Source organism: Eubalaena glacialis, chromosome 5 (assembly GCF_028564815.1).
Source record: "Eubalaena glacialis isolate mEubGla1 chromosome 5, mEubGla1.1.hap2.+ XY, whole genome shotgun sequence".
Taxonomy (NCBI): domain Eukaryota; kingdom Metazoa; phylum Chordata; class Mammalia; order Artiodactyla; family Balaenidae; genus Eubalaena; species Eubalaena glacialis.
The window spans coordinates 86,501,944-86,522,507 of NC_083720.1; the positions used below are offsets into that span (position 1 = coordinate 86,501,944).

At 38.2% G+C, this 20,564-nt stretch overlaps 1 protein-coding gene across 5 annotated transcripts in view; it reads right to left on the bottom strand.

Moving 5' to 3' along the window:
• Positions 1-19,900, bottom strand: part of EPHA5 (EPH receptor A5) — a 336,719-nt gene extending 316,819 nt beyond the window's left edge. For all 5 annotated transcript variants that reach the window (XM_061191418.1, XM_061191415.1, XM_061191417.1 and 2 more), the window contains exon 1: positions 19,720-19,900. In XM_061191418.1, coding sequence (XP_061047401.1) covers positions 19,720-19,900 — 181 coding nt within the window. The remainder of the gene's footprint in view (positions 1-19,719) is intronic.
• Between the last annotated feature and the right edge of the window lie 664 nt (positions 19,901-20,564).

Sequence of the window (20,564 nt, forward strand, 5' to 3'; positions counted from 1 at the left end):
GCTCATGGAACATTCTCCAGGATAGATCATATCTTGGGTCACAAATCAAGCCTTGGTAAATTTAAGAAAATTGAAATCGTATCAAGTATCTTTTCCGACCACAACACTATGAGACTAGATATCAATTACAGGAAAAGATCTGTAAAAAATACAAACACATGCAGGCTAAACAATACACTACTTAATAACCAAGAGATCACTGAAGAAATCAAAGGGGAAATCAAAAAATACCTAGAAACAAATGACAATGGAGACACGACGATCCAAAACCTATGGGATGCAGCAAAAGCAGTTCTAAGAGGGAAGTTTATAGCAATACAAGCCTACCTCAAGAGACAGGAAACATCTCGAATAAACAACCTAACCTTGCACCTAAAGCAATTAGAGAAAAAAGAACAAAAAAACCCCAAAGCTAGCAGAAGGAAAGAAATCATAAAGATCAGATCAGAAATAAATGAAAAAGAAATGAAGGAAACAATAGCAAAAATCAATGAAACTAAAAGCTGGTTCTTTGAGAAGATAAACAAAAATTGATAAACCATTAGCCAGACTCATCAAGAGAAAAAGGGAGAAGACTCAAATCAATAGAATTAAAAATGAAAAAGGGAAGTAACCACTGACACTGCAGAAATACAAACGATCGTGAGAGATTACTACAAGCAACTCCATGCCAATAAAATGGACAACCTGGAAGAAATGGACAGATTCTTAGAAATGCACAACCTGCCGAGACTGAACCAGGAAGAAATAGAAAATATGAACAGACCAATCACAAGCACTGAAATTGAAACTGTGATTAAAAATCTTCCAACACACAAAAGCCCAGGACCAGATGGCTTCACAGGCGAATTCTATCAAACATTTAGAGAAGAGCTAACACCTATCCTTCTCAAACTCTTCCAAAACATTGCAGAGGGAGGAACACTCCCCAACTCATTCTACGAGGCCACCATCACCCTGATACCAAAACCAGACACAGATGTCACAAAGAAAGAAAACTACAGGCCCATATCACTGATGAACACAGATGCAAAAATCCTCAACAAAATACTAGCAAACAGAATCCAACAGCACCTTAAAAGGATTATACACCATGATCAAGTGGGGTTTATTCCAGGAATGCAAGGATTCTTCAATATATGCAAATCAATCAACGTGATACATCATATTAACAAATTGAAGGAGAAAAACCATATGATCATCTCAATAGATGCAGAGAAAGCTTTCGACAAAATTCAACACCCATTTATGATAAAAGCCCTGCAGAAAGTAGGCATAGAGGGAACTTTCCTCAACATAATAAAGGCCATATATGGCAAACCCACAGCCAACATTGTCCTCAATGGTGAAAAACTGAAACCATTTCCACTAAGATCAGGAACAAGACAAGGTTGCCCACTCTCACCACTATTATTCAACATAGTTTTGGAAGTGTTAGCCACAGCAAACAGAGAAGAAAAAGAAATAAAAGGAATCCAAATCAGAAAAGAAGAAGTAAAGCTGTCACTGTTTGCAGATGACATGATACTATACATAGAGAATCCTAAAGATGCTACCAGAAAACTACTAGAGCTAATCAATGAATTTGGTAAAGTAGCAGGATACAAAATTAATGCACAGAAATCTCTTGCATTCCTATATACTAATGATGAAACATCTGAAAGTGAAATTAAGAAAACACTCCCGTTTACCATTGCAACAAAAAGAATAAAATATCTAGGAATAAACCTACCTAAAGAGACAAAAGACCTGTATGCAGAAAATTATAGGACACTGATGAAAGAAATTAAAGATGATACAAATAGATGGAGAGATATACCATTTTCTTGGATTGGAAGAATCAACATTGTGAAAATGACTCTACTACCCAAAGCAATCTACAGATTCAATGCAATCCCTATCAAACTATCACTGGCATTTTTCACAGAACTAGAACAAAAAATTTCACAATTTGTATGGAAACACAAAAGACCCCGAATAGCCAAAGCAATCTTGAGAACGAAAAATGGAGCTGGAGGAATCAGGCGCCCTGACTTCAGACTATAGTACAAAGCTACAGTAATCAAGACAGTTTGGTACTGGCACAAAAACAGAAATATAGATCAGTGGAACAGGATAGAAAGCCCAGAGATAAACCCACGCACATATGGTCACCTTATCTTTGATAAAGGAGGCAAGCATATACAGTGGAGAAAAGACAGCCTCTTCAATAAGTGGTGCTGGGAAAATTGGACAGGTACATGTAAAAGTATGAAATTAGAACACTCCCTGACACCATACACAAAAATAAACTCAAAATGGATTAAAGACCTAAGTGTAAGGCCAGACACTATCAAACTCTTAGAGGAAAACATAGGCAGAACACTCTATGACATAAATCACAGCAAGATCCTTTTTGACCCAGCTCCTAGAGAAATGGAAATAAAAACACAAATAAACAAATGGGACCTAATGAAACTTAAAAGCTTTTGCACAGCAAAGGAAACCATAAACAAGACCAAAAGACAACCCTCAGAATGGGAGAAAATATTTGCAAATGAAGCAACTGACAAAGGATTAATCTCCAAGATTTACAAGCAGCTCATGCAGCTCAATTACAAAAGAACAAACAACCCAATCCAAAAATGGGCAGAAGACCTAAATAGACATTTCTCCAAAGAAGATATACAGATTGCCAACAGACATATGAAAGAATGCTCAACATCATTAATCATTAGAGAAATGCAAATCAAAACTACAATGAGGTATCATCTCACACCGGTGAGAATGGCCATCATGAAAAAATCTAGAAACAATAAATGCTGGAGAGGGTGTGGAGAAAAGGGAACACTCTTGCACTGTTGGTGGGAATGTAAATTGATACAGCCACTATGGAGAACAGTATGGAGGTTCCTTAAAAAACTAAAAATAGAACTACCATACGACCCAGCAATCCCACTACTGGGCATATACCCTGAGAAAACCATAATTCAGAAAGAGTCATGTACCAAAATATTCATTGCAGCTCTGTTTACAATAGCCAGGACATGGAAGCAACCTAGGTGTCCATCATCGGATGAATGGATAAAGAAGATGTGGCACATATATACAATGGAATATTACTCAGCCATAAAAAGAAATGAAATGGAGGTGTTTGTAATGAGGTGGATGGAGTTAGAGTCTGTCATACAGAGTGAAGTAAGTCAGAAAGAGAAAAAGAAATACAGTATGCTAACACATATATATGGAATCTAAGGGAAAAAAAAAGGTCATGAAGAACCTAGTGGCAAGATGGGAATAAAGACACAGACCTACTAGAGAATGGACTTGAGGATATGGGGAGGGGGAGGGGTGAGATGTGACAGGGTGAGAGAGTGTCATGGACATATATACACTACCAAATGTAAAATAGATAGCTAGTGGGAAGTAGCCGCATAGCACAGGGAGATCAGCTCGGTGCTTTGTGACCACCTAGAGGAGTGGGATAGGGAGGGTGGGAGGGAGGGAGATGCAAGAGGGAAGAGATATGGGAACATATGTATATGTATAACTGATTCACTTTGTTATAAAGCAGAAGCTAACACACCATTGTAAAGCAATTATACTTCAATAAAGATGTTTAAAAAAAAAAAAGCTAGTCAAAATATAAAACAATTCTGACAGAAGTATAAATAAATACTGTGTCCAATAATTTTAGGTGGCTGAACATAAACATTTTAGTACCCAGCTCTAATTATCCATTTCAAAATAGCTAGCAAGATTCATGACAGCAGCAAAGTAATTTTTAAGTCATTTTTTAGAAATACAATAAATTATGTATCTTTATAAGGTACAAGATTGATGATCTAGTAGCAATCATTTTTGCCTAGTTAACCTGGTACCTGAAATATATTTTTGGTCAAAGTATAACCCCACTAGTTGGCTACTTCTCCTTTTACAATGTGTATAAAGGAAAAGAAAAAAAAAAAAAAAGAAAATAAAGTAAAATAAAACAAGATAAAATAAAAGTATTTTCTCTTTTCAGTGGTATTGTATCAGATGCTATTTTATGCCCATTAATTACTAACATCCTTTCTCCTTCCTTCATATCAGAATCTCACTTGTGTTTAGAGGGGCAATGAGCCCAGCACCAGACAATGGTTCATAACTGGCCTTACAAAATAATGATCATTATGTTTCTATAATCTTAGCCTCCACTGAACTGGGGGCCCTTGTTACATAGGTCTGAAATCTCCTTGTTAGCTTCTGGGAAAGTTTTGTTGTCCTAGCTGAAGGAATGGTGCAGCTGACATGATTCTTGGCTCTTCTCTTTCCCTTCTCCTTGTTCTGAACTGGATGTGATGCTTGGAGATGCATCAGCCTTCTTGCAACCATGAGGCAATAGACTTGAAAGTAAGGCCAAAAAAGTCACAGTGATTCCTATCCTGACATCATTAAGCCACTGAACCCAAACCACCAGACATCTACCCTGAAACTTCTTTCTCAAAAATTTTTTTAACCCCTCTACATTGCAAGTCACTGTTGGACAGTTTTTCTATTATCTTCAACCTAATAAATTATATGTAATACAAATAGTATATAAAAAGGAGAAAGTCTAGCTCATTGCTTTAACTTCTATTAAAGTTCTATGGACACCTGCAGTGAATGAGCGTTCATTCGTTCAGCAAATGTTTATTAAGCATCTACTTAAGTACCAAGAATTGTTCTAGGCCTTGGGGATGCATTAGTGCATAAAATAGGAAGTATCCTGCTGATTGTTCAGCCTTCCAATTGCTTAGCTCTAAGAGTAGACACTTGCTTGAATTTATATTACCTGTGAAATAATCCTTCTGTATCCCCCAAGTCAGACTCTCAGGGTATAATTATCTGAATTAACATTTGACACTCAGGGATCTATGTGAACACATTCAAAATGAAGATAATATTGTTTAGGAATATAAAGGGGAAATATTAATCAAAGCATACACTTTGAGGATCAGTTCTGATATCAATGGTCTATCACTGACTACATATCAAACCATAGTTAGAATAATTTTGGATTTTGACATTTGTTTTTACAATTCTCTAACATTTTGTATGTCCTTATTGTACATAGTGTTATCTGATAATAATATACGTTACCTTTAGCCTTAGCACATTTTCATATTTGTCTTTTTGAGATTAATAATAGAAAACATTTATATAGCTTTTTCTAATATCTATATATAGATATATATATAGATATATATATAGATATATCTGTACTTTTAGAATATATATTCTAAAAGTACAGATTCTCAGGTTCTAAACTTACAGATTTCCACAGGACTTCCTTTAATGAATTTTGACTCAGTGAGTATAGGAGGCTCCAGGCATGGTATATTTAACCATGTTTTGAGGTTGGCTCTGATGAGTGCCTCTGGGTTAGGAACCACTGGTTCAAAGTAAACTTTACTAGATATTATAATTTATTTTTTAGCTAGATTGCTACAAAGCTACAAGTCAGGATCATAGCACACGGATTTTCTATACAACATTCCTTTTATATTTTAACACAGTGGTTTTCACACTGAGCCCACAATGGCCCCTGTGGTTCTAAAGAGATATCTCAGAGGCACAAGCAGATGAAGGGAGCAGGGAGGTAAAGACAGAGCCAGGAAACCCAATAACTCTGTTGTTATCTGCTTCATGTATTGGGCTTCCACAGTGATGAGAGGAATGAGAGGTTCTGAAACTTAAAAAAAAAAGAAATTTGAAAAGCATTTTTAACATTTTGTCCTTGGCTTTCAACAGTGACTTACATAAGAACCTATTAGCTGGTCACAGTGTTGTTTGTGTTTGAACAATGCCATGAATAATAATTCTTACCAATTTTCAAAATATACAAAACTGATTTTCATCTAAGAGGTTCTGACAGGTTTTCTGCCAGGAAATGAGAACTGTGTAACTCAAAGCTTACACTTAAGTTTTCTATTCAATTGCTTTAGCATTAATGATAGTGAGATTTTCTTGATATAAATTTTCCATGTCCCCATATACTTTGCTTATATTATTCTTTTTTTTTTTTAATTTTATTTATTTATTTATGGCTGTGTTGGGTCTTCGTTTCTGTGCGAGGGCTTTCTCTAGTTGTGGCAAGCGGGGGCCACTCTTCATCGCGGTGCGCGGGCCTCTCACTATGGCGGCCTCTCTTGTTGCGGAGCACAGGCTCCAGACGCGCAGGCTCAGTAGTTGTGGCTCACGGGCCTAGTTGCTCCGCGGCATGTGGGATCTTCCCAGACCAGGGCTCGAACCCGTGTCCCCTGCATTGGCAGGCAGATTCTCAACCACTGCGCCACCAGGGAAGCCCTGCTTATATTATTCTTAATTGATTTTCTTACAAAACATGTGGTTTTGTAACAAAACATGATTCCTTCCTTGAACAATTGTATATGTAAATAAAATACAAATCATAATACTTAAGTACATTTAAATAAGTATAATCTCTAGATAGTGGGTGAAACCAAGAGCTTCTGCATCAAACACACCTGGTTCCTATCCTATCAATTTATTTGTTGTGCAACCCAGTGCAATTTACTTAATTTCTCCCCAGCCCCATCTCCCACTAGTAAACTGAAATAATATCCAGCTCACAGGGTTATTGTGAGAATTAAAGGAGATTATGTGGTAATAGTTTTCAGAGCAGTTATCACTATTATCCCTCCCATCTAGAAGAAAAATTCAGTTCAAAGAATTCTTAGCTCAGTAGAATACAATATTAACCCGCCGACACTTCTCATATATTTGTTAGAATTTTTAGAGTAAATAAAAATATGTTCAAAAGGGATAGTTAATTAAATATACTAACCAGACACTGGGTAGAATTAAACACACTAACCAGACATTAACCAAGCTATACTTAAAAAGCCATTCATCATTACATTTTAAACTTTATTCTTTATAAATCTATTATTTAATGTTATTCTGTTCACATGGTTGATGATATCCATTTTCCTGCTTCTTTCCCTGCATTATTAAGAATTCCTACCAAGTTGTAAATCTAAAGTGCTTCATAAAGTGACAGTCTAAATTATCCAGGAAATCTAGAACAAATGAAAGAGTAAATCCATCCCCTCCCCAGAAATTTAAACCATTTAGAAACAGATGTTTTATATTAATTGTTTTTCTAGAGAGAAAATTAAGTCATGCTTAAAACAGAAAAACATATTTTATGTTGGCTGATTGTGGCTCAAGTCATGAATTCTGAGAACTTATCATAAGAAAGAGGGGGAAAAACAGTAGTTGATTAAATCACAAAAATATAGTGACCACAGCATATATCCTATTTATTTCCTAGTGGTTTGCAAATTTCAGTAGAACTTTCCTATCATTAATACTTTTCGTAAATCTAAAATAAAGTATTTTACTGCCAAATTTCTTGGTATTAATTTGTTTTGGTGGGCAAATCATACACTCTTTTAGTTGGCAAAATCTCCGTTTAAAAGAGACTCTATAATACCAGAGATTCTAAACTCTATTAGCTATGAATTTAGGACAAAGGTTTCATAGGCTCTACCAGGAAAAACAGTAATGTGGTGAGAATGGGTGTGTTTAAAAGCAGAAACCAAACAAGTTACTTAATATAATTTATTCCTTAAAAGTAAATTTACAGGGCATAACATACTTCACTGATACATACGGAGTATCAGGTATTGGGGTTACAGACCGGCAAAGCTTTCTTCATACTGATGCATTTGGTAAATGCAAAAACAGAAAACCTGCCAGTTTTCTTGGAATCAACTTGCTTTAGTTGGCAAATCATACTAAATAACTCTGTTCGTAGGGGTGTCTCAGTTCAGAAGAGAGCTTTTTCTCTTGTTAACCTTTACTTTTTACGGCAATTTCTGTTCTTATCAAATATCAGAAATGTATAAACAAGGGAAAACTTGATTCCAGCCCAGCGTGATACGTTACACACGGAAAAAGAATGGGCACAGAATATTGGGAAAATTGGGGAGGGCTCTTACCCTGTATAACTAGGCATACAGATCAAGGTAACCTAGGTGCAGGAAGGAGCTGAGGGTTTCCTATTGAGCACCCAGAATCCAACTGTGCTGAGAGCAGGGCTCCCCCACAGAAGCATGGAGTGCAGGGACGTGGAGGGAAGCAGCAGGAGAGGTGGGCCAGGAGCAAATCACTGAGTGCTTTGTACTCAGGCTCAAGGAATTTAGATTTTATCCTGAGGGCACTGGAGAGCCATTGAAGGGTTTACCCAGGGAGTAAACAAGGGCTGCTTGAGCAAGTGAACTGAAGTCAAGTGTTTTTCTTGTGGTATTTCCATATACAATAAATATTAGACAGTACTCACTAACTAATGTCGAAAATTAGACCCTGCTAAATGTCAGAGTGCCAACCCACACTACTTTTTAGCACGTGGACTATTTAACACTTATATAATGCTTCCTGTGTACCAGAACTTTTACAAAACACTTTATTGATATGAACCTAATCCTTACAACCCCGAACTGTATGAATATTCCCATTTTACAGAAAAGAATGCATAGACACAAGGAGGTTTTCTAGCTTTCTAGGTTTTCAAGTTCACACAACTCTAAGTGGTTTAGCCAGACCCCAGAGCCTGTGCTCTTACCACTCTGCCTCACCGCCTCTTAAAGTGGAACGCTGATTCTGCAATCATGAGACTTTGGCTTTGAAACCAGTTCTGATTTTTTACTAGACCAACTTTTCTTGTTTCAGTTCCTTTGTTTATAGCAATGATTTGTCTAATCTACCCTACAGGTTTTTATGAGATTCTCGTGGAATAAGGTAGGTTAGCACATTTTGTAAACTACAAAGCATTTTAATAACATAAACTACATAAAAGTGATTATAAAATATTTAATATTGCCATGTATATAAAGAGAAAAAAAAAGCACCCAAGAAGTTGCCTTGGATAGGAGACTAAAGGTGAATACATTTTCCACTCAACCCACTGAACGTTTCAGTACTTTCACTTGTTACAAAAAGTAGTGTTGCCTAAAAATTATAATGTCATGAGTTTAAGGCAAAACTTTATCTCAAAACTGCCCTCTCTTTCCAACAGAGCAAGGGGTATTGATCAGCCACAAACAGCACTTCACCGGGAGAGTTTCTGAACGGGATTACAGGTATACACAGCTAGGTCCAACGTGTAGCCTGGGCTAGAGATTGAGAACTGGGCTGCTTATACATGAAAGTAACAGAAAACAATTTAAAAACTAAAAAATACATGGCCTAAAATTAAAAAGACATAATGTGGAGGAAGAGATCTTGCCTTGTGCTAGTGGGCAATGAAGAGGGGAGATGTCAACATGGGGGTCAATCAGTGTGTAAAAGCCCAATGACAAGAAGCGGATCAAGTATTTAGTGAGAAGGAAAAAAAAAAAATTAGAGGTATGAGTGAACATGAGAACAAATATCTTCAGGACTCCACATGAATTTTTGTATGCACTTTAACCGTACTTCCCACTGTCTGTGGAATGAGCCATTATTTGGATGGTGAGGGCAAGAGTGACTGTGGACATCTGAAGGACTTTAGCCAACAGTCTCCCCTTGTATAGAAGAGTGGAAAAGAGCAGTGCTGGAGTCAGACTGCCTGGGCTTGAATGCAGATTTCTACCACTTTTGGATGTGTAACCTCGGGCAAGTTATTTAACTGTTCTCTGCCTCAGTTTCCTCATGTGTAAAATAGGAATAATAATAATAATAATAATACATATTTCCTAGGCTTGTTTTGAGGAAAATGAATCATTATACATGTAAACCACTTAATGTTTGGCACGCGGTATATCAATAATGAATGTTAGCTATAATTATTGTATACAGGTGGGTGTACTCATGCACACAGATACACACATACATTTCACAAGCAGCTCTAAATACAATACATTCTAAACTTCCTTATACCTATTTATGTTACCTACATAAAAAAAGATAAGCTTTCACAGAATTGTATTAAAACCTTCCTAAAAATATAAAAGCTCAGTTATATTTCCAAGTAATATTTTAAAATCTGAATATAACTGAGCAGATGAGAAAATTGTATACTTTATACCAAAACAGAGGTGTTGAACTATAGTGTCAGACATATGTTTCAGGAAACTTCTAAGGATTTAATTCTCCCAATTATCCACTTTCATAGCACCATAAAGGTCATTTAAAATATATATTATATATTATATTAAATACATATATATAAAACTTACTATGCCAGTACTAAATATCCAAAACATTTGAAATATCTCTTGATATGTTTTGTGGCTAATAAGAAACTTCTGACCCCTCCTTGGGGCATAATGAGATAAAAGGCAACATTTACAACCCATGATCCTTGTACTGATGATTTTCCCTTTATTTCCTAATCAAATCCCAGTATTCAATATTAAATAATTAGGAAACCAGCTAGAAAATAGGACAACATCACGTGGTTGATTTTTATCTTTGATTGCTCTATGGAAAATTTGCATATGCAATTCTTTTTGTTAGATTGTTTTCCTGTCCCAGATTCCCTTTGATCATCCAATGCAAGGAAGACAATAACCTGTGATTCTGAAAGCTTATCTCAAATATCCCACATTTGGTAGTGGGGAAACCCCAGGGACTAACCTTGGATACCTGTTTTGCTCTAGGAATTTTACTAAGCAACATACATACTCTGCACATTATTTTATTTTCACAACAACGCTATGAGTGTGTTTTAACACAATTTTAACTATGTGGAATCTGAGGTGGATGGTTCAAGAACACATCACTCATACATGGCAGGGCTCACTTCATGGTCTTTACATGTTCCCATTTTGCACTACCCAGTGAGAGGCAGTTATCACGAAGTTAATTAAAATTAAGCTACAGGGCCCTCAATGACATGGGTCACTTCCATGCCACTAAGGCACCAGCAAAGTGTTCACTAAGTCCGTATTTCTGCTACACTTGCAAAAGTAAAATATTTTTGTACTCCTTTCCTTAAGGACGATTCCTCACATAGTATAAACTTAAATCCACAAAACTGCCTCTCCCAACGCTTCCTTGTATCCTAGTCCTTACCTGGCAAGAGAAGCATTAACATACATGGACTTTGCAGAGCTCTAACCAGCCACACTCCCACAACTTACATATGCTCACCAATTAGAAAATTATCTCATTTTGATTGTTCTCCACAACAATTATGTGAAGTAGTACCATGCTACAGATACATGAACTGAGGCTAAAAAAAATAACACAATGAGTGTCCACAGAATTCAGAGGTAGTAAATGATGGAGATTAGAAAAAAGGAAAGAAAACAAAACAAAACAGAAACAAAAAAAACTCCACAAAATACAAAAAAACCAAAAACCCAAAACAAAACAAGACTAGTTTCTTTTTGAATTTCAAAGCCAGAAGTTTGGATTTGTTTTTTTCTTTTCTCTTATTTTTCTGTAATTCCATACCAGAAATCCTTTCCCTGCTTCGTTTTACAGGCTTGAATCAAAAAACAGTGGCTCTAAATCTCCAAGATTAAATGGTTCTGTTGTTGTCGTTGCTCCTATCCCCAACTTCCAGAAAAATCAAATATGATGGTTTGAAACTAGATATGGTTAAAATCCTTCAGACACAACAGTTCCCAAGTATTTTCTACTTTTCTCAGAAGGCTGGTTGTATCCCTTTTAGGAGACTCGTGACAGCATCACTATACAGCCTAGACTGTAGGGAGAAGACAGACCACTGTCATCTTCCACAAAACAGGGCAGTCAAATCACCTGTCCAGCTAGCAGCACACAGGCCAGGGCTCTGCGTGAAAGCTACAACTTGGCTCAGAGAGAGCGCGCCTGCTGCGGACTGCTGGGCTGAACCGGTGCCAGCCGGACCTACCTGCTGAGTTTGTCTTTCCACAGAAGACATTAACAAGCATCCTGCAACTGGAAGGGACAGCCAGTGCAAAGTAAATAAGTGAGCTATCTTATAAGAAACACAAAACTGACAGATACCTTAAACTCTTGTACTTCTGACTTAAGAATCAAGTAAAAAATATATAACTTGGTTTGCTACAATCTACTCTTTACCGTTAAGGACTGGGTCCAATGATTTATTTAACAGAAGACTATATTGTCTGATCACCCCAATACTTCCTTGGAGGCAGGATGTATGGATGAGCTCTTACAGGCATGGATGAGCTCTTACCCTCTTATCTTGATTTGACTTTTCATAAATGGAGTATCTGATAAGGGAGGGGGGAAGAAGGAAGAAGGGAAAGAGAGAGAAAAGGAGGGGTAAAGGGGAAATGGGATGTGACGGATGAAAATAAGAGTGTGAAATTATCATAAGAGAAAAAAGACACTACCCATTTCTGAGTAAAAGAACAGACTGTATTTTCTCTAAATCCTCCAATACTGAGCCGGAAACATGTTTCCAAGTAGGAACATTTTCTCACAAAGCATATGCAAAATATTTCAACCCTCCGGTTTTGGCTCTTTGATTATTATTATTATTTTTTTTACCAGATCATTTACTTAACAGAGTTACGAGCCCAGTTTAGTTAGAACCGAAGACGTGTGTGATGGATGGAGAAGATAGTCTGGGCAATAGTCCAGCAACTATAACAGAATTAGACTCATCACAGTCACTTTAATCCCAATTATTTAATCTGCGAGGTATCTAACGCCCCAAGTATTTGTCATGACTCAAGAAAACTGTACAACTTACAGAGAAATAAAAGAAAAAAGAACTAAATGGATGAAATAAAATGAACTAAAGAGTTATTTTTTTCCATTAGGCTGGGATTTATATCTTCAGAGTCAGTAAAACAAATATAAAATTAGAATGTCTGTGTGCGCTGGTATGGTATTTTTTAACAATATAAAAAATAAAACCCAAGCACTTGTTTTAATATCAAGTTCATAGTGATACTATCATGACATCCCTCCCCACTCTTTCTCCCAGCTTCACCACAACCTTAACACACAACTTAAAACGTGTCCATGTGCACAAACAGAATCCTCAGGCCAAGTTCCTGAACTCTGCTTAATAAATGCACAGCAATTAAAGCCATGAATACTGAATCACTGGAAGATACAGAGGAAAGAATACATGACCTAGGGTCAACTTCTGATCAACAGTTTTGTATATTCTCCAATAGTTTAAATGATATTAATAAAGTACTACATAAACTGATCAGAAATTAAAGGCTGTAGAACCTACAGGGAAAAAAAAAAAAGAGCTAACATAATGCTTTAAGAACAGAGCTTACTAGGTTTTCCTTCACTGAATACATTATCAATGAGATTCTAAAGACAAAACACATACTTTTTTTTAGAGGATTTTTCGGCATTCTTTAAATGGTAGAAATGACTCCTTATGGTTTCTTTAAATTGCTAAAGATTAAAAAAAAAAACATTAAAAATTATACCCACATAAAATGGCAGCTAGTAATAATAAAAGTCATCATGCTAAACCACAGAGTTTTCAAAAGCTCCAAGTGGTGCAACTGCTAAATTACAGTTTTATTTTATAACTTTGTAACACCTAGAATTCTCATTAGAGATACTTGATGACAAGTTTGAACTTTTAGAAAAAATAAAAGCTAGACCATAAAGTCCCACACATTTCACCAGACACAATTTAAATTATTATGTACCTTACAGCATTTTTTTCCTTTTTATTTATTTATTTTTTGCTTTACACTAACATTATATAGTCTAAGAAATTTTTAAGATGGTAATGAAATAAGCTAAAAGGTAATTTAAAAATCTATTTCTCATGAGATTTGTTGATTAGAATTACGTTTTAAGTCATTCAATTAAGTGTTTTCTATTGCCATTTTAATATGAATTTTAAATTACAGCCATTTCTTATTTTATGGGATTAGAATGAGTGAAATGAATAAATCCTATACATGTGAAATTTACAGTGTCAATAGAAAAATGTAAATTCCAATCAAGTTTTAATACTCAAGAATACCTGTACCACTATCTATTTGTAATTTGATTTATAAATGGCTATTTCGTAGTACAATTTACAGCATCAGTCAGCCTAGTATTTTGGTGGAAAGTTCTTTATTACAACACCTTATATATGTTATCAAATGTATTCTAAAAAATGAGCTGTTGTCCAAAATTTGGATTTAAAAATTCTTTAACATTTTTTCTTGTTCAAAAGTAAATTTTTGTCTTGTTCAAACACTTTAAAATTGATTTCATTAACTCTGAATAAACAAATGTCTAGAAAGGCAGAAACTAAAACAGGAAAAGTATATGATAAAGGGAGACTCCTTAAGCAGTCATGCTAACTGTTTTGGAAGTTAAAAACCAAATACTTAAAAATGGATCATTTACATTTTGATTTAAACATTTTCAATGGAACCAATAATTCAGACAAGATTTTCACAGTGAATAATTATCAAATCTTCCAGTTTTCTAACTGCTATATAATATAATAATAACATAATGCTTTGAAAAATGTTATGAATAGATCAGAGAATCTCCAGTTATTCATTTCCTATATCAAATATATCTTACTGAATAACCTATTTTGTTTATTATTTCAAAGTTATGTATTATTAAACTTTTTGTAAAAAACATGAACTATTTAAATCTGTGTTTACAAAGCCTTTAGAACTTATTTTATTTTTTAGTGACTTTTGTATACATTCCTAGAAACGTAAGTGTATCATTTAGTCTGCGATAGAACATATGATACATTTTTAATGTCAATTAAAAATACCCTTAGGTGTGTTTATGTATACAATAGACTAGGATAACTCCTTTGAAGAAATAACTATCTAACCAACTGATTATATACATTTTGATAAAATAACTAAATATGTATTTACCCAATAGAGCATGCCATCAGGAACTATTCTGCTCTATAGATAAATACATACTCACCAGAGATATTAGAACAGAAAGAATCATTGAGTCTCTAAGGTAACAATTTACATTTTTAGCTCTCGTATTGATTTCATAGTTAAAAGTCACTGTTTCTGGAAAGAAAACAAAAGGACAAATACTGCAATCAATTTTTAGTGATTCATAAGCAAGGCTGAATATTCAAACTTCAGTTAATTTTGATGTTTTATGAAAACTATTGTAAAAAAGTATTTTAAGATTGTTAAAAATGCCATAATCATCTTTGAATAATCAGATACCTCTGCTGACTTAAGTTCATGTTATTCATTAGTAAAATGAAATATATCTGCTAATTTAAATTGAAAAAATAAAGTATAAAGAATTATTACTTTTTACAGTAGTTATTTCTTCAAGATATTAACAACACATTTTTCTTTTTAAAAAAAGTTGTTTGACTCATAAAAGGAAAAATAACTGTAGTTAGTTAACATAATCATGCACATTATACCCTATTTTTACAGTCAAAGGTAGAAAGGTTTCTTCCAAATGAAAGAGAAATAAATTGGTCACTCAAGCAAATACATAAAAAAGCACACCAAACAAAGGAGATTCGAGTGGTCAAGTCAATAAACAAAAATGTAGTGAAAATAACTAAAGCATAGTCATTTTCTCAGCAGTAGCACCACTGAATAAAGTCTAATATTTAATTAAATAGACTAGGGCTGTTTTGTCTGTAAATAGCTATATCATCTCATTTTTATATTTCATGTAGAAATACTTTAAATGGTCACATTTTGTAAAGCAGAGTATTAATAATACACATAATGGCAAGTAATACATTTCTAAGCATAAAAAATGAATCTTTTCCCATACCAATTATATCCTATGTGAACTTACATAAAGAATTAATAATATTTAGAAGTGACAATATTACAATAAGAATATTTTCAATCAAAGGAGAAATATCCATTAGAAATGCAGAAATTGTTCAACCTCTTCCCTGCCTTAAATGAGGAAATGAAATCCTCTTACATGTCACCCTGACACCCAAGAAGATCTTTGTCTACATCAAAAAAAAGGCTTAAAATGTTAAGACCCAACCCTCTGCTCCCTATTCATGGTTTATAAAGCAAAAAGCCTAAACTCCTCATGGTGTCTTCCTAGTTCCAACAATCCATGATTCAAACAGGGGTAATGGCTCTCTTTTTTCCTTCAGTAGCGTCCTGGTGAGGGAATAATTTTACTGTCCTTTTTCTGTGGGGTCCTGCCTCTTTATCTAAAAGGAAATGAATTACAACCAGATGACAGGGCCACAAAACAAAGCCATTTGGTTTTACAAATCTATTATGTCTGTCGTCCAATCGTTTTATGGGCCTGGTCCTATTATAAACCAAGAAAAACCCTAAAACAAACTTTCTTCCTTTTCTTTCTTTCCATTGAAAACATTTACAATTTTATAATTGTTTTGCAAACAGTTGAGCCCCCCAGTTTTTCCCCTCATGTGGTGTTTTTTTTTCTCCCTCAGAGCCCCTCCATTCCACTTTCTCCAACATACAAAACATTCAGAGACAAGAAACTGGACTTTTCAAATACAAACTGCTGACAACTGTCAGAAGCACTTTACTGGGACATCACTGACTGTAGCTCAATGAATTAAGCTTGATTCACTGCGGGTGAATCATTTTCAATGCAGAGCTGTTCAGCAGTAATTGGCCAAGAATCCCTACTGCGAAAAGCACTTGTCAAATAATGCTTGTTTACAAATATATCTCCAGACAGCAAAAAGTGGCAGTTACTGAATAAGTTCAGGGCCACCTCCAATATTCATAACAGTGGACACGCTCCCTTTACTTATTAAATCTGTTAAAATTTTCACTTGTTGATACACTTGCTAATATTTGTCCTGCCTGATCAGTCTTAGACAATTTTTTTGCTTTATATATGCCTCGGAATAATTTTACAATAAAAGTCTTATATATTACACTGTAGTTCAAAGGTTTCTTCCACATGTTATTTATGCCTAATGTGTGTAATAAGACAACTAAAGATATATTTACATTATCCTAGAATTCAGGCTAAAGAGTACATTTTCCTCTTTTTGTCTATTATCCAATGTATTCTAAAATTCATTTCATATCAGTCCAAGATTCTAGACACATATTTGACTTTTTCTGTTCAATTCTGCTTATTTATGTCTACCAAACTTAAATTTTAAACATGACTGGAATACCAATTATAAATGTAAACTCACATTTATTTCTATCTGCCTTGAAAATTTTTTTTCTCACATAATGGGAGCATTCTTATCATACACATATATAATGTATATACACACTATAGTCTGAGAAATCACTAAGCATCTATAGGTTGCAGAAAGCAAAGTATAGGAGAGCAAGTTATTAATGGAGTCAGTGCATACATAAAATCTTTCTGCCCCTGATATTCCAAAGTTCCTCCAAAAACAATCAAAAACAAACTTAAAATCTCCAATCTGAATCTTTAAATAAATAAACAAACTGACTTCTGTTATAAATACCTTATATTCTTGTTGTTTGATTTAGAAGAGCAGTATCATGGAGAAACAAAAAGAAGAGAACATAAATATTAAAGGTCTGGGATGACACTAATGGAAAGATGGAAACTGTTGGGCAGAGACAGGATGAATGAGAGGAAGTGTGTGTGTGTATGTGTGTGTGTGTGTGTGTGTGTGTGTGTGTATAAATTTTATTTCTAGTTATGTAAAATAATGAAGTTACAAAATGTACCCCAAACAACAGACACGCTTTTACTTTTAGCGTCTTCAGAACACTGGCTGGTAAAGTACCGCTCATTGTTGGTTAGACCACGGCAATCCCCATCTCACTGAAGCCCAAGTTTTGCTGTGTGTACCAGTAGCTGGGGTAAGGACAACACAATCTGTGGGTGTTAAGTCTGTAATATAAGCCAGTCTACCTTCCACAAGACTCCAGCTCCGCTTACAATAGGAGACCGATGCTATTTGCTTGCTTCCCTCCATCTCCTTTTGCCTCTTTCTCCCCGCACAGTCTCGACCCTTGTTTCCATTTAGCGCCACCTTCCCTGAGACTTCATTTCTTCCATTCTCTAACCAAGAGCTACTACTCCCTTACACCTCTACATAAGTCCCTTCCCCCATCACACCTGGAAAAAAAAAAAAAAACCCTGAAATATAACGGAACACACGAAAGGATAAATTATATTACTACTACTATTACTCTTTAAATCCAAACCAGGATGCTCCTTTCTGTGGAATAAGACAGTTAATGAAAGGACTCCTAACCCTGTCATAATCCTCCGGACTTCTAACATAATGAATCTAACATGAGATGTCAATAAAAGGACTACGACTTCAGAAAACACTTTCTCAACTTTGTCGGGAAGGTAAAAAATGCAGACTGCTTGTGTTAAGCATAGGAGACTTTATAGGTAGGTAAATAGATAGGTAGATAGATCGATCTACATGTAATCCTTAAATCAGATTTTTAAAAATAAATGTAGGGGTTAAAGAGAGAAATTCATGGGGTGGGGTGAGGAGTCTCGATCTGCCCTGCTTTTCACACCGTTCCTAGGGAGCTGGCAGCATCCCGAAACCAGCTCAGCGCCTTCTCCTACAGCCAAGACACAACCCGGGCAAGTCACGAGGACACACACGACTCCGCCGCTGCTGCTTCATCTTTCCGGTCCGGAGTCCCCTGCCCCACGAGCGGAAGGAAAATTTTAAGGTTCTGTGCCTCACTCGAGGCATCCGGAGCCCCAAATCGAAACCCCAACCTTGCAGCCAAGAGGGTAGGGTTTTCGATGTTTTCGTGATGGAGCTGACCGATATGAGATGCTGCCCCCCCACCCCCCCCCACCCCACCCCACCCCCGCCCCCGACACAGAGGGCTTGTGCCCTTAAGCTCGGTCCCGGCGTGTAAGCGGAGCCAGCGCGGCAGAGCGGACCCGGAGGCCGAGGGCGGCGTGCCGAGGGGCTGAGCAGAGCTCGGAGAGCCGCGAACGCCGCGCAGGTGCTGCTCCCGCGCCGGCCCCACTCTCCCGGTGCAAGGCGGGGACAGTCTTCTGGGTCCGGAGCGCAGGATTGGGGGTGGGGAGGAGAGTGGGGACTGGAGGACCCGGAGCGGGGCTTTTCCTTCACGGAAACATGGGAAGACCTGACCCGGTGGGTGCCCGGAGGCGACACTCCCCTCCCCCCCGAACCCTCCGCCTCCTGCGGCGTCCCACCTTCCCGCCTTCTTCCAATTTCGCCTCCGTGTGATTATGAGACCCCCAAAGTGAGCGACACCAGCACAGTGTGGAGCGCCTTCCTTCCTTCGCCATCCCCCTCCCTCGAGAAATAAAAGCTCTTACCACCCACCCCAGAATAGCAGCGGGTGATGCCCTAAATAACAGCTCCCAGAAGGCACTCCCCTCTCCCCCAAATAAAAGCATCCAGCTACCCCCGCTGCGTTTCCCATCCCCGGCCTCAAACAACGGTTTCTAAAAGCCCCAACGCTCCCGAGATCCCTGCCACTGCTCTTCAAACAGTTCCCACTCTTTCAAGCCCGAAATGTCACTTCCCCACGGGCTTCAAGTGAGACCCAGCTGCACCCAGCCTCCGGGCGCGGGTCTCGGAGCCCTCTTTCCTCCTGGCTTCCAACTTCCCAGCCCCCCCCTCACCCCCCAAGCAGCCTGTGTCCACAGGCAGGTTCCGCGCCCAGCACTCCTCAGCTAATGTCAAACAATGCAAGCAGAGACGGCGGGATGCGGGCGAAAAGACTAGCGAAAGCGGACGGCAAATGTTAGTTCGAGAGGAGGGGTGCGATTTCATCCGCGGTAGCCGCGTCCAGCGCGCCCGGACCCGCGCTTCCAGGCCCCGCCTCGCCCCTCCGCCCCTGGTCGCCGCGGTCCCCACCCCCACCGCTCTACCTTCGTTGCTGGGGCTGGCCAGGAGGGTCCGGAGCGCGGCGCACAGGAGAAGGCAAGTCCAGAGGGGGGCCCTGCGAGGTGCGGAGTAGCAGCCGGCCAGAGACGCGGGGGTGCTGGGGAGGTCGCCGCCGCCGCCCGGGGGCCGCCGGCGTCCCGCACCCCGGGGCTCCGAGCCCCGCATCTTCTCTTAGCCGCCTCCGCCGCCGCTGTCCCGCGCCGCTCAGTCCACGGCTCCCGCCTCGCGGAGGGGGCGAGAGAGGCTCGCGCTTCCTCCTCGTTCCCCGTGGGCTCCTTTGCCTTCTGGCTCGCGGCTCGTCCAAATGCGGGAACCAGGGATCCTCTGAGACGGCTGAAGTTTGCTCCCGGCTCCCTACTCCCTCCTCTACACCGGGGTTAAATGAAATACTAGTTACGGTGGATAGTGCAGTTCGGGACCGGACTCAAGGGTGTCGAGAAGGTCCCGCGTCCTGTTCTTTAGATCTTTAGACTTTTAAGCATGGGGGTCTTTTAAATGCCACTGGGGGAGAGATAAAGGCTCCTTTTCAGTCTTCAGGGCTGAAATGGACGAAGGTAAGGAAGACAAGGCATCTTAAGAAGAAATCCTCAGTAAAAAGAGGAGAAAAAAGCAGGGTGGCTAAGGAGAAAGGAAGAGGAGTTGGGAAAATATAGGGTGGGGAAAATACGAGAGAGGGGAGCGGAGGAAAAGACCCAGAGTTCAAAGAGGCCGGCAGAAGGAAATAGCTGCGGGCTGAGCGCTGACGAGGGAAGGACTGCCGGCGGCTAGCGGGCAAGAGCGCGGAGCCCTGCGGCGGCGGCGGCGGCCCGGAGCTGCGGCGGTTCCCGGT